Source organism: Scyliorhinus canicula, chromosome 17 (genome assembly GCF_902713615.1).
Source record: "Scyliorhinus canicula chromosome 17, sScyCan1.1, whole genome shotgun sequence".
In the NCBI taxonomy this organism is placed as follows: domain Eukaryota; kingdom Metazoa; phylum Chordata; class Chondrichthyes; order Carcharhiniformes; family Scyliorhinidae; genus Scyliorhinus; species Scyliorhinus canicula.
Window position 1 is genome coordinate 58760183 of NC_052162.1, and position 25918 is coordinate 58786100.

The 25918-nt window shown below is 56.3% G+C and overlaps 1 protein-coding gene across 1 annotated transcript in view; it reads left to right on the top strand.

The window, feature by feature from the left end:
• Positions 1-25918, top strand: part of LOC119951950 (lectin-like) — a 149047-nt gene that overhangs the window by 120334 nt on the left and 2795 nt on the right. Inside the window, exons 3-5 of the mRNA XM_038775348.1 lie at positions 4065-4201; positions 25271-25411; positions 25518-25623. Coding sequence (XP_038631276.1) covers positions 4065-4201; positions 25271-25411; positions 25518-25623 — 384 coding nt within the window. The remainder of the gene's footprint in view (positions 1-4064; positions 4202-25270; positions 25412-25517; positions 25624-25918) is intronic.

Genomic DNA, 25918 nt, shown 5'->3' on the forward strand with positions numbered 1-25918 from the left:
ACCCCACCTTCCCGTAGTCAAACCAACCCCCACCTTCCCGCACTCAAACAAACCCCCACCCCCACCTTCCCGCACTCAAACCACTCCCCTCTCCCACCTTCCCGCACTCAAACCACTCCCCCTCTCCCACCTTCCAGTACTCAAACCACTCCCCTCCCCCACCTTTCCATACTCCAACCAACTCCCACTCCCACCTTCCCGTACTCAAACCACTCCCCCACCCCCACCATCCCATATTCAAACCACTCCCCCACCCCCACCATCCCATATTCAAACCAACCCCCACCCCCCCACCCCCGCCATTTTCTTTTACCAAAAACTTTCCGAATTCGAGCCAGGTTTATTAACACTGATCCAATGCGAAACCTTCTGACTGGTTTGATTATAATTTAACCTGTCTTCACTTCATAATGATGTTTGGGCTCTCAAATTCTCAGCTCAATAAATACATTTTCCAAGCACGTTAAACCACTCCCCCACCCCCACCTTTCCGTACTCAAACCCCTCGCCCACCCCCACCATCCCGTACTCAAACCCCGCACCCACACCCACCATCCCATACACAAACCCCTCTCCCACCTTCCCATACTCAAACCACTCCCCTACCCCACCATCCCGTACTCAAACTAACCCCCACTCTCACCATCCCGCACTCCAACCAACCCCAACTCCCACCTCCCCGTACTCAAACCACTCCCCCACCCCCACCTTCTCTTACTCAAACCAGTCCCCCACCTTCCTGTACTCAAACCCCTCCCCCACTCCCACCTCCCTGTACTCATACCACTCCCCATCACCACCTTCCCATACTTAAACCGCTCCCCTACCCCCACTATCTTGTACTCAAACTAACCCCCATCTACATCTTCCCACACTCAAACCACTCCCCCACCCCCACCTTCTCTTACTCAAACCAGTCCCCCACCTTCCTGTACTCATACCAGTCCCCCACCCCACCATCCCGTACTCAAACCATTCCCCCACCCCCACCTTCCCGCAGTCAAACCACTCCCACCCCACCTTCCCGTACTCAAACCACTCCCCCACCCCCACCTTCCCACATTCAAACCACTCCCCCCCCACCTTCCCGTACTCAAACAACCCCCCAACCCCACCTTCCCATACTCAAACAACCCCCCACCCCCACCTTCCAGCACTCAAACCACTCCCCTCCCACCTTCCCGTACTCAAACCAACCCCCACCTTCCCGTACTCAAACCAACCCCCACCTTCCCATAGTCAAACCTCTCCCCCACCCCCACCTTCCCGCAGTCAAACCTCTCCCCCACCCCACCTTCCCGTAGTCAAACCAACCCCCACCTTCCCGCACTCAAACAAACCCCCACCCCCACCTTCCCGCGCTCAAACCACTCCCCTCTCGCACCTTCCCGCACTCAAACCACTCCCCCTCTCCCACCTTCCAGTACTCAAACCACTCCCCTCCCCCACCTTCCCATACTCCAACCAACTCCCACTCCCACCTTCCCATACTCAAACCACTCCCCCACCTCCACCATCCCATATTCAAACCCCGCACCCACACCCACCATCCCATACACAAACCCCTCTCCCACCTTCCCATACTCAAACCACTCCCCTACCCCACCATCCCGTACTCAAACTAACCCCCACTCTCACCATCCCGCACTCCAACCAACCCCAACTCCCACCTCCCCGTACTCAAACCACTCCCCCACCCCCACCTTCTCTTACTCAAACCAGTCCCCCACCTTCCTGTACTCAAACCCCTCCCCCACTCCCACCTCCCTGTACTCATACCACTCCCCATCACCACCTTCCCATACTTAAACCGCTCCCCTACCCCCACTATCTTGTACTCAAACTAACCCCCATCTACATCTTCCCACACTCAAACCACTCCCCCACCCCCACCTTCTCTTACTCAAACCAGTCCCCCACCTTCCTGTACTCATACCAGTCCCCCACCCCACCATCCCGTACTCAAACCATTCCCCCACCCCCACCTTCCCGCAGTCAAACCACTCCCACCCCACCTTCCCGTACTCAAACCACTCCCCCACCCCCACCTTCCCACACTCAAACCACCCCCCCCCCACCTTCCCGTACTCAAACAACCCCCCAACCCCACCTTCCCATACTCAAACAACCCCCCAACCCCACCTTCCAGCACTCAAACCACTCCCCTCCCACCTTCCCGTACTCAAACCAACCCCCACCTTCCCGTACTCAAACCAACCCCCACCTTCCCATAGTCAAACCTCTCCCCCACCCCCACCTTCCCGCAGTCAAACCTCTCCCCCACCCCACCTTCCCGTAGTCAAACCAACCCCCACCTTCCCGCACTCAAACAAACCCCCACCCCCACCTTCCCGCGCTCAAACCACTCCCCTCTCGCACCTTCCCGCACTCAAACCACTCCCCCTCTCCCACCTTCCAGTACTCAAACCACTCCCCTCCCCCACCTTCCCATACTCCAACCAACTCCCACTCCCACCTTCCCATACTCAAACCACTCCCCCACCTCCACCATCCCATATTCAAACCCCGCACCCACACCCACCATCCCATACACAAACCCCTCTCCCACCTTCCCATACTCAAACCACTCCCCTACCCCACCATCCCGTACTCAAACTAACCCCCACTCTCACCATCCCGCACTCCAACCAACCCCAACTCCCACCTCCCCGTACTCAAACCACTCCCCCACCCCCACCTTCTCTTACTCAAACCAGTCCCCCACCTTCCTGTACTCAAACCCCTCCCCCACTCCCACCTCCCTGTACTCATACCACTCCCCATCACCACCTTCCCATACTTAAACCGCTCCCCTACCCCCACTATCTTGTACTCAAACTAACCCCCATCTACATCTTCCCACACTCAAACCACTCCCCCACCCCCACCTTCTCTTACTCAAACCAGTCCCCCACCTTCCTGTACTCATACCAGTCCCCCACCCCACCATCCCGTACTCAAACCATTCCCCCACCCCCACCTTCCCGCAGTCAAACCACTCCCACCCCACCTTCCCGTACTCAAACCACTCCCCCACCCCCACCTTCCCACACTCAAACCACTCCCCCCCCACCTTCCCGTACTCAAACAACCCCCCAACCCCACCTTCCCATACTCAAACAACCCCCCACCCCCACCTTCCAGCACTCAAACCACTCCCCTCCCACCTTCCCGTACTCAAACCAACCCCCACCTTCCCGTACTCAAACCAACCCCCACCTTCCCATAGTCAAACCTCTCCCCCACCCCCACCTTCCCGCACTCAAACCCCTCCCCCACCCCACCTTCCCGTAGTCAAACCAACCCCACCTTCCCGCACTCAAACAAACCCCCACCCCCACCTTCCCGCGCTCAAACCACTCCCCTCTCGTACCTTCCCGCACTCAAACCACTCCCCCTCTCCCACCTTCCAGTACTCAAACCACTCCCCTCCCCCACCTTCCCATACTCCAACCAACTCCCACTCCCACCTTCCCATACTCAAACCACTCCCCCACCTCCACCATCCCATATTCAAACCACTCCCCCACCCCCACCATCCCATATTCAAACCAACCCCCCCACCCCCACCATTTTCTTTTACCAAAAACCTTCCGAATTCGAGCCAGGTTTATTAACACTGATCCAATGCGAAACCTTCTGACTGGTTTGATTATAATTTAACCTGTCTTCACTTCATAATGATGTTTGGGCTCTCAAATTCTCAGCTCAATAAATACATTTTCCAAGCACGTTAACTTAATTAGTATTTTCCAGTTTCAAGAGTATGTTGATGTAATCTGAAAATAGTTCACATTAGCACACACTTAATAGATTGGCGTACTGTTTTTTTACTGCTATCTCAATAAAGACAGTGGTCTGCCTCAAGTTAATATGCTTAGGTTTTCCATTATAATAGAGCAATAAGCATTACTGTATCAAGCAAACATGTCTAGTGCAGTAAAAATATCTGCAAAACAATATATTGAATATATTAAAATGTTGATGAGAAATGATTCACTTAATTAACTGATCAAACTTTGCTTTATTGAATTTTGGATTACCAGCATGTTCTTTGTTTTCAGCCCTTAGACGGATTGATGTTCGCATGATTCGGCTTGCCCAAGACCTGTGCAGTGTGAATTGCCTTTCTGGCTGGGCTTATTATAACTTAACCTGTCTCCAGGTCATCAATACAACAATGATTTGGATTGAGGCAGAGGTATGAAAAGATTCATCAATGCAAGAACGTAATACCATTGTCTTAAGAGAATGGAAGCCCACAAATGGAATACCTTTCATGGTTTATTGTACCCATTTAATTCATCTTAGTCTTGAGAGTAGCAAAAAAAATAACTTGCATTTATATAGTCATTCAGAAGTTAAGGACATCCCAAAGCACTAAAAGCACTTTACAATATTCAATAAGAGAATCTATTTAAAAAAAATTAATAATCTTATTGTCACAAGTAGGCTTACATTGCAATCAAGTTACTGTGAAAAGCCCCTAAGCATTTCTCCTTGACATTTGGTGGAATTACCTTCTCTGAATCTCCCAATATTATCATCCTGTGGGTTGTGATTGATCAGAAACTGAACTGGATTAGCCATATAAATGCTTGTCAAGAGCATGTCAGAGCCTGGGAATTCTGCGGTGAGTAACTGCCCTCCTGACTCCCCAAACCCTGTCCACCATCTACAAGGAACAAGTCAGGGATGTGATGGAATACTCTTCCCGTGCCTGGTTGAGTGCAGTTCCAACAACACTGAAGAAGCTTGGCACCATCCAGGACAAAGCTGCTCCCTTGATTGACACCTCATCCACCCCTGCACACAGTGGCAGCCATATGTACAACCAGCAAGGTTCACTGCAGCATCTTGCCAAGGATCCTTCAACAGCACTATTATAAACCGGCCGGAGGCCACGGGGTCTGCAACATCATTCCCCATGGAATATGAGGCACAAACTGCAATCTACCATTGGTGGTTGCGCAGAGTTCAAGCCCCAGATTGCTGGGGCGAGATTGGCTGAAACGTCTCCGACTGAATTGACGGCAGGCATGTGCCTCGATGGCCCGAACGTGGTGCTGGCATGATTCCCGGTGTATTTCGGGACGGATTGGGAACCATCCCAGGAGCCTCCACCAAGTTTCTTTTGGACCCGAGGCCCAGCCACAATATTTCTGGGCCCACCCTGTCCTTTATGCGTTGAAGCCTAAGGTGTACGCAGAGTTGGACCACCTAACGATTGGGGATCATCCGACCTGTACATTTTGGGGATTGGGCGGCGCGAATTGTCATGAAGCCTGATGGCTCCGTCCGTCTGTATGGAGATAATGAAATGACAGTAAACTGGGCTCCCAGTTTGGACCATTACCCGGTGCCCAGAATTGAAGACCTGTACGCTAGGCTCAGTGGCGGTGTACTTTCACCAAGCTCAAGATGAGCCATGTTTATTTTCAGTTAGTCCTCGACCCGGCCTCATGAAAATATGTGACTGTCAATACCCATCAGGGTCTTCAGTAGTATACTACGCTGCCTTTTGAAATCTCCTCTGCCTGTACCATTTTCCAACTGGTGGTGGAGAATATTCTCCAGGAAGTTCCCCAGGTCGCAGTTTATCTCAACGATGTACTGATCGCCAGGTCCTCCGACCGAGACAATATGAAGAACCTAGAGGACATGCTATGTCGGTTCAAGACCTCTGATTTAGGGCTGCGAAGGGAAAAATGTGTTTTTCACTTCAAAGAGGTGACCTACTTGTGTTACAGAGTGGATTGAGATGGCTTACACCCAGGAGGTGATACGGTGCAGGCAATACGGCAGGCCGCCGTCTCAAAGGACCCGACAGACCTCCGCTCTTTCCTGGGCCGGATAATTTATTATGGGACGTTTATCCCCAATTTGCTGACCGTTCCGGCTCTACTGCATCTGATGCTGAAAAAGGGACAGCGCAGGTTTCAGAACCCGCTGTAGCAGATGCATTTGATGAGGTAAAAGAGAAGCTTTTATCCTTGTGTCCATCTCTTTTCAACCCATTTAACCCTTTGCTCCTGTCCTGCGATGCTTCACCTCACCGTGTTGGGGCTGTCTTGGCACAGGGGATGGATGACGGAACAGAACGACCTATTGCGTTTGCTTCCTGAACCTTGGCGGCAGCGGAGTGAACAGCACACAAATTGAAAAGAAAGGAGCGGGATTCTCGGCGTGGGGTCGGAGAATCGTCGGGGGTCGCGTGAATCCTGCCCCCGCCGTCCCCCGAATTCTCCGACACCCCAAAAATTGCCCCGGCGTGAATCGCGCCGCCAGCCTCGGAGAATGGTGGGGACCGGCGCGACGCTATGGGCCCCGGGGCTGCCCGAATTTGCTGGCCGGATGGGCCGAAGTCCCGTGGTCGCATCGGCGTAAATTAAAACACCTATTTAATGGCGTCAATCAGCTCTGATGGCTGACGCCAGCCAGCGCGGAGGGAGATCTCGGCGTGGGGTGACCGCAGGAGAAATGATGGCGCGGCTGCAGTTGGTGTGGAAGGTGTGTGTGTGTGTGGAGGGGGAGAGTGTGTGTGTGGAGGGGGGGGTGTATGTGGAGGAGGGTGTGTGTGCGGAGGGTGTGTGTGTGTCGAGGGGGAGAGTGTGTGTGTGGAGGGGGGTGTGTGTGTGGAGGGGGGCTGTGTGTGCGGAGGGGGGCTGTGTGTGCGGAGGGGGCTGTGTGTGCGGAGGGGGGCTGTGTGTGTGGAGGGGGGCTGTGTGTGCGGAGGGGGGCTGTGTGTGCGGAGGGGGGCTGTGTGTGCGGAGGGGGGCTGTGTGTGCGGAGGGGAGCTGTGTGTGCGGAGGGGGGCTCTGTGTGCGGAGGTGTGTGTGTGTGTGTGTGGACGGGGGTGTGTGTGGAGGGTGTGTGTGTGTATGTGTGTGTCTGGAGGGGTGTGTGTGTGTGGAGGGGGGTGTGTGTGGAGGGTGTGTGTGTGTATGTGTGTGTCTGGAGGGGTGTGTGTGTGTGGAGGGGGAGTGTGTGTGTGTGGAGGGGGGTGTGTGGAGGGGGGTGTGTGGAGTGGGGTTGCATGGAGGGTGTGTGTGTGGAGGGGGAGTGTGTATGTGGAGGCTGTGTGTGTGTGGAGGGGGGCTGTGTGTGGAGGGTGTGTGGAGGGGGCTGTGTGTGCGGGGTGTGTGTGTGGAGGGGGAGTGTGTATGCGGAGGGGGACTGTGTGTGTGGAGGGGAGTGTGTGTGTGGAGGGGGTGTGTGGAGGGGCAGTGTGTGTGTGGAGGGCGACTGTGTGTGTGGAGGGGGAGTGTGTGTGTGGAGGGGGTGTGTGGAGGGGGAGTGTGTGTGTGGAGGGGGTGTGTCGAGGGGGAGTGTGTGTGTGGAGGGGGGCTGTGTGTGTGGAGGGGGAGTGTGTGTGTGGAGGGGGTGTGTGGAGGGGGAGTGTGTGTGTGGAGGGGGGCTGTGTGTGCGGAGGGGGTCTGTGTGTGTGGAGGGGGAGTGTGTGTGTGGAGGGGGGCTGTGTGTGTGGAGGGGGCTGTGTGTGCGGAGGGGGGCTGTGTGTGTGGAGGGGGGCTGTGTGTGTGGAGGGGGCTGTGTGTGTGGAGGGGGCTGTGTGTGTGGAGGGGGCTGTATGTGCGGAGGGGGCTGTGTGTGTGGAAGGGGGCGGTGTGTGCGGAGGGGGCTGTGTGTGTGGAGGGGGCTGTATGTGCGGAGGGGGCTGTGTGTGCGGAGGGGGATGTGTGTGGGGAGGGGGCTGTATGTGCGGAGGGGGCTGTGTGTGTGGAGGGGGGCTGTGTGTGCGGGGTGTGTGTGTGGAGGGGGAGTGTGTGTGTGGAGGGGGAGTGTGTGTGTGTGGAGGGAGCTGTGTGTGCAGAGGGGGCTGTCTGTGCGGAGGGGGGCTGTGTGTGCGCAGGGGGGCTGTGTGTGTGGAGGGGGGCTGTGTGTGCGGAGGGGGGCTGTGTATGCGGAGGGGGCTGTGTGTGCGGAGGGGGGCTGTGTGTGCGGAGGGGGGCTGTGTGTGCGGAGGGGGGCTGTGAGTGGGGAGGGGGCTGTGTGTGCGGAGGGGGGCTGTGTGTGCGGAGGGGGGCTGTGTGCGCGGAGGGGGGCTGTGTGTGCGGAGGGGGGCTGTGTGTGCGGAGGGGGGCTGTGTGTGCGGAGGGGGGCTGTGTGTGCGGAGGGGGGCTGTGTGTGCGGAGGGGGGCTGTGTGTGCGGAGGGGGGCTGTGTGTGCGGAGGGGGCTGTGTGTGTGGAGGGGGCTGTGTGTGCGGAGGGGGGCTGTGTGTGCGGAGGGGGGCTGTGTGTGCGGAGGGGGGCTGTGTGTGCGGAGGGGGGCTGTGTGTGCGGAGGGGGGTGCGTGTGGAGAGTTGGAAGGGACAGGGTGAGATACCCTCAATCACGACACAGGAGAGAAGATAGATGATTCAAAGGCTTTAATCATCTGAGAACTGTACAGCAGCCGAGAAGCGTGCTCATCACAAATTGCCTGAATGAGCCTTATCTTATATACGGTTTCCTGGGGGCGGAGCCAGAGTTGGAGTCCCCGAGGGTTCCAAGCCCGGTCTTAAAGGGCCAATGCATTAAAGGTAAGGTACCGTTATATCAGCTACTGATAACATTCATCACATTCACCCCCTGTTTAAAAAAAACACATAGTCCGTCGGGGGTGAAGTGGAGTTACAAGTTCAGTCTTGCGGGTGGTTTTACTGTCCGTGCTGTCTTTCTCTGCTCCGGTGGTGGTGCCGTGGATACGGTCGGTATTGATGGTCGTTCTGCTCGAGGCGATGCCCTTGCTGAGCAGATATCGACGCAGCTCATCGCTCATGGACGATGTACCCCGGTCGCTGTGGATATAAGCGGGGAAACAAAACAATGTGAAGATGCTGCGCAGTGCCTTGATCACGGAGGCCGAGGCCATATCGGGACAGGGGACAGCAAAAGGGAAGCGGAAGAACTCACCGATCACGGTGAGGAAATAGATGTTGCGGTTGATGGACGGGAGGGGCCCTTTGAAGTCCACACTTAGTCGCTCAAAGGGCCCAGAGGCCTTTATCAGGCGGGCCCTGTCTGGTCGATAGAATTGTGGTTTGCATTCCGCACAGATCTGGCATGCCTTATTCATTGCCTTGACCTCCTCTGTGGAGTAGGGTAGGTTGCGGGACTTGATGAAGTGGGCAAGCCGGGTGACCCCCGGGTGGCAGAGGTCATCGTGGATGGCTCTCAGGCGGTCTTTGTGCGTGTTGGCGCACGTGCCGCGGGACAGGGCATCTGAGGGCTCGTTGAGCTTCCCCGGGCGATATTTAATATCGTACGTGTAGGTGGAGAGCTCTATCCTCCACCTCAGAGCTTTGTCATTCTTTATTTTGCCCCGTTGTGCGTTATCGAACATAAAGGCGACCGACCGTTGGTCGGTGATGAGGGTGAACCTCCTACCGGCTAGATAGTGCCTCCAGTGTCGCACGGCCTCCACTATGGCTTGTGCCTCCTTCTCGACTGCTGAGTGCCGAATTTCCGAGGCGGTGAGGGTTCGGGAGAAGAACGCTACTGGTCTGCCCGCCTGGTTGAGGGTAGCAGCCAGGGCGACGTCTGATGCGTCGCTTTCTACTTGGAAGGGAATGGCTTCGTCCACCGCGTGCATGGCGGCCTTAATGATGCCGGCCTTGATACGGTTGAAAGCCGACTGGGCCTCAGCCGTCAGGGGAAAAACCGTGGTCTTAATGAGTGGCCGGGCTTTGTCCGCATATCTGGGGACCCACTGGGCATAATAGGAGAAAAGCCCCAAGCACCGTTTGAGTGACTTGAGGCTACGGGGGAGAGGGAGTTCCTTAAGGGGATGCATGCGGTCAGGGTCCGGGCCTAGGACCCCATTTTCCACGACGTAGCCGAGGATGGCTAGCCGGGTTGTGTGGAACACGCATTTCTCTTTTTTGTAGGTCAGATTGAGGGCCCGGGCGTCTGGAGGAACTTCCTCAGGTTTGCGTCGTGGTCCTGCTGGTCATGGCCGCAGATGTTGACATTGTCCAAGTACGGGAAGGTCGCCCGTAAGCCGTACTGGTCCACCATTTGATCCATCGCCCTCTGGAAAACGGAGACTCCGTTTGTAACACCAAAAGGGACCCTGAGGAAGTGAAACAGCCGACCGGCTGCTTCAAAAGCCGTGTAGGGGCGGTCCTCTGGGCAGATAGGGAGTTGATGATAGGCCGATTTTAGGTCGACCGTGGAGAATACCCGATACTGGGCAATGTGAGTCACCATTTCTGCTATGCGGGGAAGTGGGTAAGCATCGAGTTGCGTAAAGCAGTTTATGGTCTGGCTATAATCCACTACCATTCGTTGCTTTTCCCCGGAGCGGACTACCAATACTTGAGCCCTCCAAGGGCTGTTGCTGGCCTCTATGACCCCCTCTTTTAGTAGCCGCTGAACCTCTGACTTGATAAAAGTCATATCTTGGGTACTGTACAGTTGACTCCTGGTGGCGACGGGCTTACAGTCGGGAGTGAGGTTCGCGAAGAGGGGGGGTGGCGCAACATTGCGTGTCGCCAGGCTGCAGACCGTGAGTGGGGGCAGGGGTCCGCCGAACTTCAGTGTCAGGCTCCGGTGGCTGCACTGAAAGTCCAGACCGAGCAGCAGGGGGGCGCAGAGTTGAGGAAAGATGTAAAGTTTAAAGCGGGTGTATTCAGCGCCTTGAATTGCGAGGTCAGCGACACAATACGTGATTTGGACCGAATGGGACCCAGAGGCGAGGGCGATAGTTTGGGAGGCGGGGTGGGTGCACAGGGAGCAGTGCCTTACCGTGTCTGGATGGATAAAGCTTTCCGTGTTCCCGGAGTCGAATAGGCAGGGAGTGTCGTGGCCGTTGATTCGCACTCGCATCATCGAGTTACACAGGTGTTTCGGCCGCGATTGATCGAGCGTGATCGCTCCTAGTTGCGGGTAGTCAGAGTCCTCGGTTAAGTCGGACTCACAAAATGGCCACCTGGAGCCACAAAATGGTCGCTGCCGTCGGTCACACGTGTCGGGGTTCGAAGATGGCCGTCACCGAGATGGCCGCCCCCATGACTCGCACGAGGTCGATGACACACCGGAAGTGGGCGTGTCCGGCCACCGCGCGGCCGCGTTGCAGGGCCTGTGAGACCGGAAGCTTGATTTCTGGGCCTGGTGAGAATTTTGTTTGTGGCCTTTGGGGGCCAGCCAGGCAGACTTTAGCGAAGTGCCCATTCTTACCGCAGTCGTTGCAGATCGCGGAGCAGGCCGTGCAACGCTGCCTGGGTGCTGACCTTGCCCACAGAAATAGCATGGGGAATCCCCGGAGTGAGCGGATCACTGCGCGGCGCAGGCCTGTAGCGTGGCCGAGTCTGGAGGGGATCGAGAGGGGTTCGCAAGGTCCGCGGAATAAGTACAGAGGTTACGGTTAGCCATTTCTAGAGAGGAGGTGAGCATTACCGTGCCCTGGAGATCCTTTGCCCCGTCTTCTTGGAGCCGCTGCCGGATGTACGAGGACCTGATACCGGACACATAGGCATCGCGAATATGCAAGTTCCTGTGGTCTTCTGCCGTCACTGCTTTGTGGTTGCAGTTTCTCGCGAGCACAGTGAGTCTCTCCACGTACTCGTCCAGAGTTTCCCCGGAACGCTGGCTGCAGGTTGAGAGAAAATATCTGGCGTAACTCATTAATCGGCTTCACAAAGCGTTTCGTCAGTATCTCGACCGCAGCTTCGTAATTTGCCACGTTCTCGATCGCGGAGGAGAGTCGGTGGCCCACCCGGGCATGTAGTAAACGCAGCTTGCGAGCGCCGTCGACCTCAGTCGCTGAGGAGTCAATATAGTCCTAAAAACACCGCAGCCAATATTTTAAAATTTCCGGGGCTTCCGAAGACCGGGCGTCCAGGTTGAGTTTCTCCGGCTTTAGAGCGCTGTCCATCTTGATGTATCAGATGATTAAATTGAGATATCCTCAATCACGACACAGGAGAGAAGATAGATGATTCAAAAGCTTTAATCATCTGAGAACTGCACAGCAGCCGAGAAGTGTGCTCATCACGTGTTACCTGAGAGAGCCTTATCTTATATACCGTTTCCTGGGGGCGGAGCCAGAGGCAGAGTCCCCCAGGATTCCAAGCCCGGTCTTAAAAGGCCAATGCATTAAAGGTAAGGTACCATTATATCATCTACTGATAACATTTATCACATAGGGCGAGTGCCGGGGGGGGAGGAGAGGGCGAGTACCGGGGAGGGAGAGGAGGGCGAGTGCCGGAGAGAGAGGAGAGGGCAAGTGATGTACCATCAATTCGACTCAAGACACATTTAGGATCCGAACTGTAGCTTTAATCAGCTAGTTGTTAGCCCGGTGGTCGACTACAGAGAATGGCCGTCCTCCGGGAACTCTGGGTACTTATACCCCGCCTCGGAGGCGGGACCTACTTGCCTCTCGACCAATTGGAGAGCAGCCACATGACTAGTCCCAACCAATCGGACGAGAGGCACATGACCAGCCAGAGCCAATGGGAAGCCAGTGCTCTGCACCAATGGCAGTGCTCATATCCATACCACCACATTCAACCCTTGTGGAGAAAGAAGGGGGGGTGTAAGTGGGAGAGAGGGGGGGGGGGTGTCCAAGGATTAGTGGTATGAGCAGCGAAAATCGATAAAGATGGACTGCCCACTGGCTCGTGGCAAAACAATACTACTGCTACTAACAACAGAATAACACAAAATGTCCAAACAAAAGTCCCATGGCCGCATCAGATGGTCACGATCAGCCTGTCGGGTGCCCGTGATGTTCTGGTGGACCGTCGCAGTGGAGCCGGTGACGTCGGGCCGATGTCCTTGCCTCCGGGAGCGTCGGATGTAGATGTATCTCCGTACCCCGGGCCGGTGGTGGAGACGCTGTAATCGGGGAAGAGGGGGCATGTGCGCTGGGTAGTGGGGGCGCGGGGGGCGCTGGGGGGAATTGGGGTTGGGGAGGAGGTGTTGATGGAAGAGGAGTAAGCCACACGCCGGCAGGTGCCAGGTCCCGAGCGAGACCGTATCCTGCCGACCGTCGGGATACTCCACGTACGCATACTGCGGGTTGGCGTGGAGTAACTGGACTTGTTCCACTAACGGGTGGGACTTGTGCACCCGCACATGCTTCCGGAGCAAGATGGGCCCGGGAGTGGCCAGCCACGTCGGGAGAGGGGATCCTGAGGACGACTTCCTGGGGAAAACAAGAAGACGTTCATGAGGTTTTTGATTAGTGGTAGTACAGAGGAGAGACCGGATTGAGTGAAGGGCGTCGGGGATGACCTCTTGCCAACGGGGGATAGGGAGATCTCTGGACCATAGGGCCAGCAGGATGGTCTTCCAAATGGTGCCATTCTCCCGCTCGACCTGACTGTTACCCCGGGGGTTATAACTGGTTGTCCTGCTAGAGGCTATGCCCCTGCTGAGCAGGAATTGACGCAGTTCGTCGCTCATAAAAGAGGACCCCCGGTCACTGTGGATGTACGCGGGGTAACCGAACAGGGAGAAGATGGATAGGAGGGCCTTTATGACGGTTGTTGTGGTCATGTCGGGACAGGGAATGGCGAAAGGGAAGCGGGAGTATTCGTCGATAACACTCAAGAAATAAGTGTTACGGTTGGTGGAGGGGAGGGGGCCCTTGAAGACTATACTGAGACGTTCAAAAGGGCGGGATGCCTTGATCAGATGCGCTCGTTCGGACCGGTAGAAGTGCGGTTTGCACTCGGCGCAGACGTGGCAGTCCCTGGTGACCGTCCTGACTTCCTCAACGGAGTAGGGCAGATTGCGGGTCTTAATAAAGTGGTAAAAACGGGTGACCCCTGGATGGCAGAGGTCCGTGTGGAGGGAGCGGAGGCGGTCAATCTGCGCGCTGGCGCAGGTACCGCGGGATAGGGCATCAGGAGGCTCATTGAGCTTCCCGGGATGATACAAGATGTTGTAGTTGTACGTGGACAACTCGATCCACCACCGCAAGATCTTGTCATTCTTGATCTTGCCCCTCTGTGCATTGTCGAACATGAAAACTACTGACCGTTGGTCTGTGAGGAGGGTAAACCTCCTGCCGGCCAGATAGTGCCTCCAATATCGCACAGCTTCTACTATAGCCTGTGCCTCCTTTTCTACCGAGGAATGGCGGATTTCAGAAGCGTGGAGGGTTCGTGAGAAGAAGGCCACGGGTCTGCCCGCTTGGTTCAGGGTGGCCGCCAGTGCTACGTCAGACGCGTCGCTCTCGACCTGGAATGGGAGGGACTCATCGATAGCATGCATCGTGGCCTTTGCGATATCCGCTTTGATGTGGCTAAAGGCCTGGCGGGCCTCCAACGACAGGGGAAAGGAGGTGGACTGGATGAGGGGCGTGCTTTGTCGGCGTAGTTGGGGACCCACTGGGCGTAATAGGAGAAGAAGCCCAGGCAGTGTTTGAGGGCTTTGAGGGAGTTGGGGAGAGGGAGTTCCATCAGGGGGCGCATGCGTTCGGGATCGGGGCCTATCACTCCGTTACGCACTACGTAGCCAAGGATGGCTAGACGGTCGGTGCTAAACACGCATTTATCCTTATTGTAAGTTAAATTAAGGAGTTTTGTGGTTTGGAGGAATTTTTGGAGGTTGGTGTCATGGTCCTGCTGGTCATGGCCGCAGATGGTGACGTTATCGAGATACGGGAAGGTGGCCCGTAAATCGTGATTATCGACCATTCGGTCCATTTCCCGTTGGAAGACCGAGACTCTATTTGTGACACCGAATGGAACCCTGAGGAAGTGGTAGAGGCGCCCATCTGCCTCAAACGCGGTGTACTTTCGGTCACTCGCGCGGATGGGGAGATGGTGGTAGGCGGACTTGAGGTCCACCGTGGAAAAGACTTTGTACTTCGCGATCCTGTTAATGAGGTCGGAAATACGGGGGAGAGGATACGCGTCCAGCTGCGTAAACCTGTTGATGGTCTGACTGTAATCAATGACTATCCGGTTTTTCTCCCCAGTCCAAAATACCAGCACTTGCGCTCGCCAGGGACTGTTGCTGGCCTCGATCACTCCTTCCTTAAGGAGCCTCTGGACCTCGGACCCGATGAAGGTCCGGTCCTGGGCACTGTATCGTCTGCTCCGAGTGGCGACAGGTTTACAATCTGGGGTGAGATTAGCAAACAAGAAAGGGGGATCTACTTTGAGGGACGCGAGGCTGCAGACAGTAAGGGGGGGAATAGGGCCGGCGAATTGGAAGGTCAAGCTCTGCAGGTTGCACTGGAAGTCCAGGCCCAAGAGTGCCGGAGCGCATAGACGGGGGAGAATGAGGAGTTTGAAGTTTTTGAAAACTCCACGCATGAGTGGAGGATGTGGAGTTCCTGCTCCTTGGTGGGCTTGCCGGCTGCAGTCGTCAGGTAGCTATTAAAACACGTCTGCCAGTGTTTAAAAATTGCAGACGCATTTGCAGCATGCGGGCTGGTGCGGAGGCAGTCAGGCTTGATGCGAAGCTCCATTCCAAAATTCTAGCTGATTAAATTGATGTACCATCAATTCGACTCAAGACACATTTAGGATCCGAACTGTGGCTTTAATCAGCTGGTTGTTAGCCCGGTGGTCGACTACAGAGAATGGCCGACCGCCGGATACTCTGGGTACTTATACCCCGCCTTGGAGGCGGGGGCTACTTGCCTCTCAACCAATTGGAGAACAGTCACATGACTAGTCCCAACCAATCGGACGAGAGGCACATGACCAGCCAGAGCCAATGGGAAGCCAGTGCTCTGTACGAATGGGAAGCCAGTGCTCTGTACCAATGGCAGTGCTCATATCCATACCACCACAGCGAGTGCCGGGGAGGGAGGAGAGGGCGAGTGCCGGGGAGGGAGGAGAGGGCAAGTGCCGGGGAGGGAGGAGAGGGCGAGTGCCGGGGAGGGAGAGTGCCGGGGAGGAGAGGGTGAGTGCCGGGGAGGGAGGAGAGGGCGAGTGCCGGGGAGGGAGAGGGCGAGTGCCGGGGAGGGAGAGGAGGGTGAGTGCCGGGGAGGGAGGCGAGGGTGAGTGCTGGGGATGGAGGAGAGGGCTAGTGCCAGGGAGTAAGGAGATGGTGAGTGCCGGGGAGGGGAGAGAGGGCGAGTGCCGGGGAGAGAGAGGAGGGGTTGAGTGCCGGGGAGAGAGGAGAGGGCGAGTGCCGGGGTGGGAGGAGAGGGCGAGTGCTGGGGAGGGAGGAGAGGGCGAGTGCCGGGGAGGGAGAGGGCGAGTGCCGGGGAGGGAGAGGGCGAGTGCCGGGGAGGGAGAGGGCGAGTGCCGGGGAGGGAGGGGAGGGTGAGTGCCGGGGAGGGAGGAGAGGGTGAGTGCCGGGGAGGGAGGAGAGGGCGAGTGCTGGGGAGGGAGGGCGAGTGCCGGGGAGGGAGAGGGCGAGTGCCGGGGAGGGAGGAGAGGGAGAGTGCCGGGGAGGGAGAGGAGGGTGAGTGCCGAGGAGGGAGGAGAGGGAGAGTGCCGGGGAGGGAGATGAGGGTGAGTGCCGGGGAGGGAGGGCGAGTGCCGGGGAGGGAGAGGGCGAGTGCCAGGAAGGGAGGAGAGGGTGTGCCGGGGAGGGAGGAGGGGGTGAGTGCCGGGCAGGGAGGAGAGGGTGAGTGCCGGGGAGCGAGAGGAGGGAGAGTAACGGGGAGGAGAGGGCGAGTGCCGGGGAGGGAGAGGAGGGTGAGTGCCGAGGAGGGAGGAGAGGGAGAGTGCCGGGGAGGGAGAGGAGGGTGAGTGCCGAGGAGGGAGGAGAGGGAGAGTGCCGGGGAGGGAGAGGAGGGTGAGTGCCGGGGAGGGAGGGCGAGTGCCGGGGAGGGAGAGGGCGAGTGCCGGGGAGGGAGGAGAGGGCGTGTGCCGGGGAGGGAAGAGAGGGCGAGTGCCGAGGAGGGAGAGGGCGAGTGCCGGGGAGGGAAGAGAGGGCGAGTGCCGAGGAGGGAGAGGGCGAGTGCCGGGGAGGGGGGAGAGGGCGAGTGCCGGGGAGGGAGGGCGAGTGCCGGGGAGGGAGAGGGCGAGTGCTGGGGAGGGAGGGGAGGGTGAGCGCCGGGGAGGGAGAGGAGGGAGAGTGCCGGGGAGGGAGAGGAGGGAGAGTGCCGGGGAGGGTGACGAGGGTGAGTGCCGGGGAGGGAGAGGAGATAGAGTGACGGGTAGGTGAGGGCGACTGCCGGGGAGGGAGGAGAGGGCGAGTGCCGGGGAGGGAGGAGAGGGCGATTGCCAGGAAGGGAGGAGAGGGCGAGTGCCGGGGAGGGAGCAGGGGGTGAGTGCCAGGGAGGGAGAGGAGGGAGAGTGCCGGGGAGGAGAGGGCGAGTGCCGGGGAGGGAGGAGAGGGCGAGTGCCGGGGAGTGAGGAGAGGGTGAGTGCCGGGAAGGGAGGAGAGGGCGAGTGCCGGGGAGGGAGGAGAGGACTAGTGCCGGGGAGGGAGGAGAGGGCGAGTGCCGGGGAGGGGGGAGAGGGCGAGTGCCGGGGAGGGAGAGGAGGGAGAGTGCCGGGGAGGGAGGAGAGGACGAGTGCCGGGGAGGGAGAGGAGGGAGAGTGCCGGGGAGGGTGACGAGGGTGAGTGCCGGGGTGGGAGAGGAGATAGAGTGACGGGTAGGTGAGGGCGACTGCCGGGGAGGGAGGAGAGGGCGAGTGCCGGGGAGGGAGGAGAGGGCGATTGCCAGGAAGGGAGGAGAGGGCGAGTGCCGGGGAGGGAGCAGGGGGTGAGTGCCGGGGAGGGAGAGGAGGGAGAGTGCCGGGGAGGAGAGGGCGAGTGCCGGGGAGGGAGGAGAGGGCGAGTGCCGGGGAGGGAGGAGAGGGTGAGTGCCGGGAAGGGAGGAGAGGGCGAGTGCCGGGGAGGGAGGAGAGGACTAGTGCCGGGGAGGGAGGAGAGGGCGAGTGCCGGGGAGGGGGGAGAGGGCGAGTGCCGGGGAGGGAGAGGAGGGAGAGTGCCGGGGAGGGAGGAGAGGACGAGTGCCGGGGAGGAGAGGGTGGGTTGGGGAGGTTGTCCGCCTGGCCAGGTGCTGGCTTCGAAATGTCACGACCATGCAGCCCATGGCACCTGGCTGTGGGGTGTATGTGTGGGTACGGGGCTCGTTGCTGGGCAACAGGCGTACCCATTGCGGTGGTGGATGATGACGCCTGTACGGAGGCTACAGACTGACGTGGAGAACAGCTACGACGATGCCCATGCAGCGACCTGGGGTGTGATAGAGAGGTGCTTTGGGCTGCTGAAGATGCATTTCAGATGACTGGACCGCTCTGGAGGGGCCCTTCAGTACCCGTCAGATAGGGTCGGCCATACCATAGACATAGAACAGTACAGCACAGAACAGGCCCTTCGGCCCTCGATGTTGTGCCGAGCAATGATCACCCTACTTAAACCCACGTAACCCGTATACCCGCCCCAATCCAGAAAGCGGTGGATCAGCTGAACCAGAGGCTGGACGCCCAGGATGTTAAAGTTAAGGAGCTGGGAGAGGCGGTGGAGGAGCAGGCGGATGCGCAAACGGTTGCAGCGCTAGAAGTGGACGGCCTGAAAGAGCGGCAGAGAAGACTGCTGGACAGAGTGGAGGAGCTGGAGAATAGAGTCCGCAGGAACAATCTGAGGATGGTCGGCCTCCCAGAGGGGGCGGAGGGAGCTGATGCTGCAGCGTTTGTAGCAGACCTGCTGAAGCAGCTGATGGGGGCCGAAGCCTTTCCGCGACCGCTGGAGCTGGAGGGGGCGCACAGAGTGCAGGCAAGGCAGGGGCGGCCGGGCGGACCCCCCCCCGCCCGATGGTGATTAGGTTCCACAGGTTCGTGGACAAGGAGCGGGTGCTGCAGTGGGCAAAGAGCGCCAGGAGCAGCACGTGGAACAACAGTGTTCTCCGCATTTATCAGGACCTAAGCCAGGAGGTGGCTCGGCGGCGAGCAGCCTTTAAGAATGTCAAGGAGGTGCTGTTCAAGAAGCACGTGAAGTTTGGTCTGCTGTTCCCAGCTCGGCTATGGGTCACGCACCAGGGTCAACACCACTACTTCTCCGAGCCCGAAGAAGCGATGGATTTTGTGAGGGACCTGGGGCTGGTCCCGAAAGGAGGCCCCAAGGACGCGAGTTAGGGCCTGAGGATTTCTGTGGGAAGGAACGCCGAATGTGCCTGGACTGCTGCTCAACGGTTTACTGGGCCAAGCGGAACATTTGAGACTCTTTCCTTTGTTCATGGGCATTGGTTTGGGGGGTTAACCCCCCCCTTTTCCCTCCCCCTTTTTGTTTGGTTTTTGGGTTTTTTTGTGGTCTCTCTTGTTTCTTATGGGAGGGGGGGGGGGGGGGTATATATTTATGTGTTTTTTCTCTTTTTTCTGTGGTTTTTTTTCCTGTTTGGGCTGGTTTGAGCTTTTTGTGCAGCTCGCGGAAGACACTGGAGCCGGCTTGCCCCAGTGGGTTGGGAGGAGGACGGGGAAACAAGGGGAATGGGACAGGAAGGCGCCGGAGTGTTGAGTCACCGGGCTAGCAGATTGGCTAGTCAAGGGAGTCAGATGGGGGGGGAAGTTACAGCCAGTAGATGGCAGGGGTGGGGGTATCGGGGGATAGGGTTAGGGGAGGGGGGGGTTGTTCTGCTGACGGGAGAGGGACTTGAAATAGGCACTGGAAAGGAGGTCGAGGATGGAGGCAGCCAAAGGGCGGGCCAGGAATGGCGCGACGCACGGGCCAGGGGCCGGCCCGAGAAAGGCTATGGCTGACCGGCGGGGTGGGGGGGGTGGGATGTGCCCCCCGACCAGGCTGATCACCTGGAACGTCAAGGGACTGAATGGGCCGGTTAAGAGGGCGCGGGTGTTCGTGCACTTGCGGGCCCTGAGGGCGGACGTAATTATGTTGCAGGAGACACATCTGAAAGTGTCGGACCAGACCAGGCTAAGGAAGGGCTGGATTAGCCAGGTCTTCCACTCGGACTTGGACTCGAAGTCCAGAGGGGTGGCAATCATGATCAACAAGCGCGTGCAATTTGAGGCAGAGGGCATATCCGCAGACAGGGGGGGCAGATACCTGATGGTACGGGGCAGACTGGAGGGGAGAAGAGTGGTGCTGGTGAATATATATGCCCCGAACTGGGATGACGTGGACTTCATTAAAAGAGTGCTGGGGAAGATCCCGGACCTGGATTCTTGCAGGCTAATAATGGGAGGGGCCTTTAACACGGTCCTTGAGCCGACTTTGGATCGGTCGTGTCCCAGAACGGGTAGACTCTCAGCAATGGCAAGGGAGCTGAAAGGGTTTATGGAGCAAATGGGGGCAGTGGACCCCTGGAGAGATAGACAGCCAACAGGAAGGGGCTACTCGTTTTACTCGCACGTCCATAAAGTATATTCCAGGATAGATTTCTTTGTACTAAGCAGGGACTGTACGGGGGAGGTAAAGAACACGGAATACTCAGCAATTACCATTTCAGACCATGCCCCGCATTGGGTGGACCTGCAGTTCGGGGGAGCGAGCTATCAACGCCCTCAATGGAGGCTTGATGTGGGACTGCTGTCGGAGGAGGGGGTCTGCGAGAGGCTGAGGAAATGCATAAAAAATTACCTGCAGGTGAATGACACGGGGGAGGTCTCAGCGGCGACCTTGTGGGAGGCGCTAAAGGCAGTAGTGCGGGGGGGAGCTGATTTCAATTGGGGCCCACAGAGCCAAGGCAGACCGGGCAGAGATGGATAGATTGGTCAGGGAAATGGGTCGGATAGATGAAGAGCACGCGGAGTCCCCGGGGGAGGTTTTACTCAGGGAGAGGCAGAGGCTACAGGCGGAACTGGGGGCACTATCCACAAGCAGGGCCGTGGAACAGCTTAGGAAGGCGAGGGGAGTGGTGTACGAGTATGGGGAAAAGGCTAGCAGACTGTTAGCGCAGCAACTCAGGAGGAGGGAGGCGGCCAGGGAAATAGGTAGAGTGAGGGACGAGGGGGGGCGCAAAGTGGAGGACCCGGCAGAATTGAATAGGGTATTCCGGGACTTCTATCGTAAGCTGTACACTTCGGAGCTGCCGGAAGAACCGGAGGGGATGAAAAGGTTTCTGGACGGGTTAACATTCCCAAAAGTTGGTGGGGGGCGAGTGGAAGAGCTGGGGGCCCCGATTAGAGTAGAGGAGGTATTGGGGGGCCTAAAGGCCATGCAGTCGGGGAAGTCCCCGGGGCCGGATGGATACCCAGTAGAGTTTTATAGGAAGTTCTCTGAGCTGGTGGGCCCGGTCTTGGCGAGGGTCTTCAATGAGGCAAGGGACAGAGGGACCCTGCCGCCGACAATGTCACAAGCCACCATATCTCTGATATTGAAGCGGGGTAAAGACCCAGAGGCGTGCGGGTCCTACAGGCCAATCTCCCTGATTAATGTAGATGCCAAGCTCCTGGCAAAAGTACTGGCGGGTAGAATGGAGGACTGTGTACCGGAGATGATTGGGGAGGATCAAACGGGGTTCGTGAAAGGTAGGCAGCTGGCGGCCAATTTGAGGAGATTACTCAATGTGATAATGATGCCCCCGGCGGGTAGAGAGGTGGAGGTAGTGGTGGCAATGGACGCCGAGAAGGCCTTTGACCGGGTGGAGTGGGACTATCTATGGGAGGTGCTCGGACGGTTTGGGTTCGGGGAGGGATTGGTGGATTGGATCAAATTATTATATCAGGCCCCGAGGGCCAGCATCAGGACTAACAGAGAAGTGTCGGAGTACTTTAGGTTGTACCGAGGGACCAGACAGGACTGCCCGCTCTCCCCGCTGCTGTTTGTGCTGGCCATAGAGCCGCTGGCGATTGCGCTGAGAGCCACAGAGGGTTGGAAGGGGATGGTGAGGGGCGGGGTTGAACACAGGGTTTCTCTTTATGCAGACGACCTGCTCCTGTACGTGTCAGACCAGGTGGCCGGGATGGGAACTATACTGGGAATGCTGAGGAAGTTCGGCCAGTTCTCAGGATACAAATTAAATACGGTCAAGAGTGAAATGTTTGTGGTCCAGGCAAGGGGCCAGGAGAACAGATTGAGAGGGCTACCGTTTAGGCTGGTTGAGGAAAATTTCCGGTATTTGGGAATCCAGGTGGCACGAGACTGGGGCAGGCTGCATAAGTTAAATTTGGCCAGGGTGGTGGAGCAAATGAAGGGAGAGTTTCGGAGATGGGATGCACTCCCGCTGTCGCTGGCAGGGAGGGTGCAGACTGTAAAGATGACAATCCTCCCTCGATTTTTGTTTATTTTTCAGTGCCTCCCGATCTTTATCCCACAGTCCTTCTTCAAAAGAGTTAACGGGCTGATCATGAGCTTTGTCTGGGCGGGAAAATCCCCGCGGGTGAAGAAGGCGATGTTGGAGAGGAATCGCAGCGAGGGAGGGCTGGCTTTGCCGAGTCTGCTCAATTATTACTGGGTGGCCAACATCGCTATGATAAGGAAGTGGATGGTGGGTACGGGGTCTATTTGGGAGCGGGTGGAGGCGGCTTCGTGCAGGGGCTCCAGCTTGGAAGCCCTGGTCACGGCTCCTCTAACGCTGCCGCTGGCCAAGTACACCACCAGCCCGGTCGTGGTGGCGACCCTGCGGATATGGGGCCAGTGGAGGAGGCATGTGGGGGAGATGGGGGCGTCTGTCTGGGCGCCAATCTGCGACAACCATCGGTTTGCCCCCGGCAGTATGGATGGGGGGTTCCGAGTATGGCGGCGAGCAGGGACGGGAAGGGTGGGTGATATGTTCCCGGAAGGGAGCTTCGCGAGTTTGAGGAGCTTGGAGGAGAAATTTGGGTTGGTAAGGGGAAATGATTTTAGATACCTACAGTTGTGGGACTTTGTTCGTAGACAGGTCCCATCTTTCCCACGCCTCCCGCCAATGGGGATCCTCGACAGAATAGTCTCTAGGAGGGAAGAAGGGGAGGGCAGAGTCTCGGGTATATATAAGGTGCTTATGAGGGAGGAAGGGTCCCAGACAGAGGAACTGAAACTTAAATGGGAGGAGGAGCTAGGCGGGGAAATGGAGGATGGGCTGTGGGCAGAGGCCCTGAGTAGGGTAAATTCGACCGCGACATGTGGCAGGCTCGGGCTGATCCAATTTAAGGTCGTTCACCGGGCCCATATGACGGTGGCTCGGATGAGCAAATTTTTCGGGATAGTGGACAAATGCGCTAGGTGCGCGGGAGGACCAGCGAACCATGTTCACATGTTTTGGGCATGCCCTGAGCTGAGGGGGTACTGGGAGGGATCATGTCCCAGGTGCTAAAAACAAAGGTGGTGATGAGTCCAGGGGTGGCAATTTTTGGGGTTTCGGAAGACCCGGGCGTCCACGGGGAGAAAGAGGCCGATGTGTTGGCCTTTGCTTCCCTTATAGCCCAGCGACGAATATTATTGGCGAGGAGGGACTCAAAGCCCCCGAAGACTGAGTGGTGGCTTGCGGACATGTCGAGTTTCCTGGGGATGGAAAAAATTAAGTTCGCCTTGAGGGGATCTGTGCAGGGGTTCACCCGGAGGTGGCAACCATTTATTGACTTCTTTGCGGGAGAGTGAGCGTTAGCAGGGGGGTGGGGGGGAGGGAGGGGGGGTAGAGTAGAGTAGGAGGGAAAATATGGCGGGTAGTACCGGTGGGAGGGGAGCAGGCTTGTGCAATATGTTACGATGGAAGTATTGAAAGTACGTGGATGTTTGCACATTTTTGCCTTTTTTGCTTTCTTTCTGATGATGTCTGTAACTGTTATAAAGCCAAAAACTACCTCAATAAAATTGTTTATTAAAACAAAAAAAATCGTGAAACAGGTGCCGTGGCTACTGAGGGAATGAGAGGGAGGTACAGAAAGTGTCCAACATCATCATAGTTTGTTGACAGTCATGCTGCTGGCCAGGTGGCTTCTGCCAGGGCCAGGGGAGTAGAGGGGGTGTTCAGGAGGTGGGCTGTGGGGAATGGACAGGCATGGAGCACCATTGCCATGGCCTGCAAGGCAGCCGTGCACCTGCAGATGCACATGTGAGCTTAAGGCCACAGGTCACATGGATGTTCCTCCAGGGCATCCCTTAGGTGCTGTCTGGCCCCAGCCAACCCATCAGCTGCATGGGGACGCTCCAGCGCAACCAGTGCCATCTTTTTGGCTGGGATAGGCGTGTGTGAGGAGTGAAGTGTGTATATGCAACTGCAGCTTGTCAGCTTCCCGAGTGTCAATCATGGACCCGGCAATTCCCGCACTGATTCTCATCGGAGTCGATTGTGTTCCATGCGGCGCTGGTGCTAGCCCCTCAAAGGTAGCGGAATTGGTCCAGGTGCAGTGCCAGTTTTGCTGTTGTAGAAGTCCACAACTCCTGTCCAGGTATCAACGCTTAATCTCAGGAATAAAGAATCCCACTGCTGGATTTTTTTGCAGGAGAATGGGGTAGTGATTTTTCTTTAAATCTTTTTAGTAAAGATTTGTTTTACTCTATTTTAAGAGTTTCCTAATCTATACTCATAGCTGTTTCAACCTGAGAGTAAATGCCTGCAGCCAGCTGTTTCCAATAGTATTCTGGACGAGCTGAGAGGAAATATATAATAAATCTTTTCTTGTCCAGTTATGAGGATAGACCCGCCCTCTCCCCAACACCTCCCCATTATTATGTAGCTGAGATCAGCAGCTTGGTAATATTAGGAATTTGCACTACCCTGATTATAGTTTTTAGTTTTAACACAGATGTCAAATCACAGTTCTCAGCCTCTCAAAGTGTGAATACCGTGGGCTGTAATTTGAAAGTGTGTTCCCATTTTGCACGTGCGTGTGCACAAGTGTGTATCAGTAGGGCAGCAAGGTGGCCTAGTGGTTAGCACAACCGCCTCACGGCGCTGAGGTCCCAGGTTCGATCCCGGCTCTGGGTCACTGTCCGTGTGGAGTTTGCACATTCTCTCCGTGTCTGCGTGGGTTTCGCCCCCACAACCCAAAAATGTGCAGAGTAGGTGGATTGGCCACGCTAACTTGCCCCTTAATTGGAAAAAATAATTGGATAATCTAAATTTATAAAAAAAAAGTGTGTATCAGTAAAGCAAAAGTGCAAAATAGAGTTATCCTACTCCTTGCAAATTTTGAAATCGGCTTTGTACCTCAGCAATTGCTGGTGCTTGGCGCATCTGTGGTCAGACTCCACCAGACTTACAACAGTGGCAGAACAGCGGTACAACAGCAGCCTTCATTTTATTAGACTTGAGATATTGAAAATGTAATTGTCTCAATTCGCATTCAGGCTAGAGAAGGCACTTCCAAAGTCAGAATCTGCATGAGAGAAGCTGCCAATTCATAGCCCTTCAAAGGTTGCAGCAAATATAAATATCCTCGCAAATAAACTGCCAATGGGTGTAATTTGTAAGATCTAATGAATGTATAATTCCTGTTTAATATTTGAACCTTTTTTTCTTTTTCAGTTGTACTGTCAAAGTCTTGTGCCTGGTGGTCACCTGGTTTCCATACACAGCAAGCAAAATAACAACTTTGTTTTGAATTTATTACAAAAGGAGAATATAACACATTCTCGGGTTTGGCTTGGGAGCTCTGATATATACCAAGTAAATATAATTAATTCCTACGGAAAATTTCAATTCTAAATTCCACCAAAAGTTCTAGGATAATTTCTCAAAATAATATTTATTTTGCTCCACTATTTTATCTCAGGATGGTGTACGTTTTTGGACCGATGGATCTAAATGGGATTATTATAACTGGCTTGCAGGAAGACCTTATATAGGCATCTTCTGCAATACAATGCTGATACATGAGGGTAGGATATTTCTCATTAAAAAAGTAATGAAGACTTTCTGCTCGCCCTCATGCACGGTTCCAACACTGCTAATTAAATTAAGTATCTAACTCTGTGACATTCTGTGTCTCTGTCTGCCTGTTTATTTTTGTTAGTTGGTGTGCCTGACTACAGTGGGGTTAAGTTTCTATGCTGATTCTCCGAACTCCTATTTTAACTTTGGCAGAAGAAAGGCAAAAACCTGAGAAAAATAAGCAGCAATTTACTCTATTTCTCTGGTGTCTCTCCTGATCATCCAAGTTACAACATGACATTG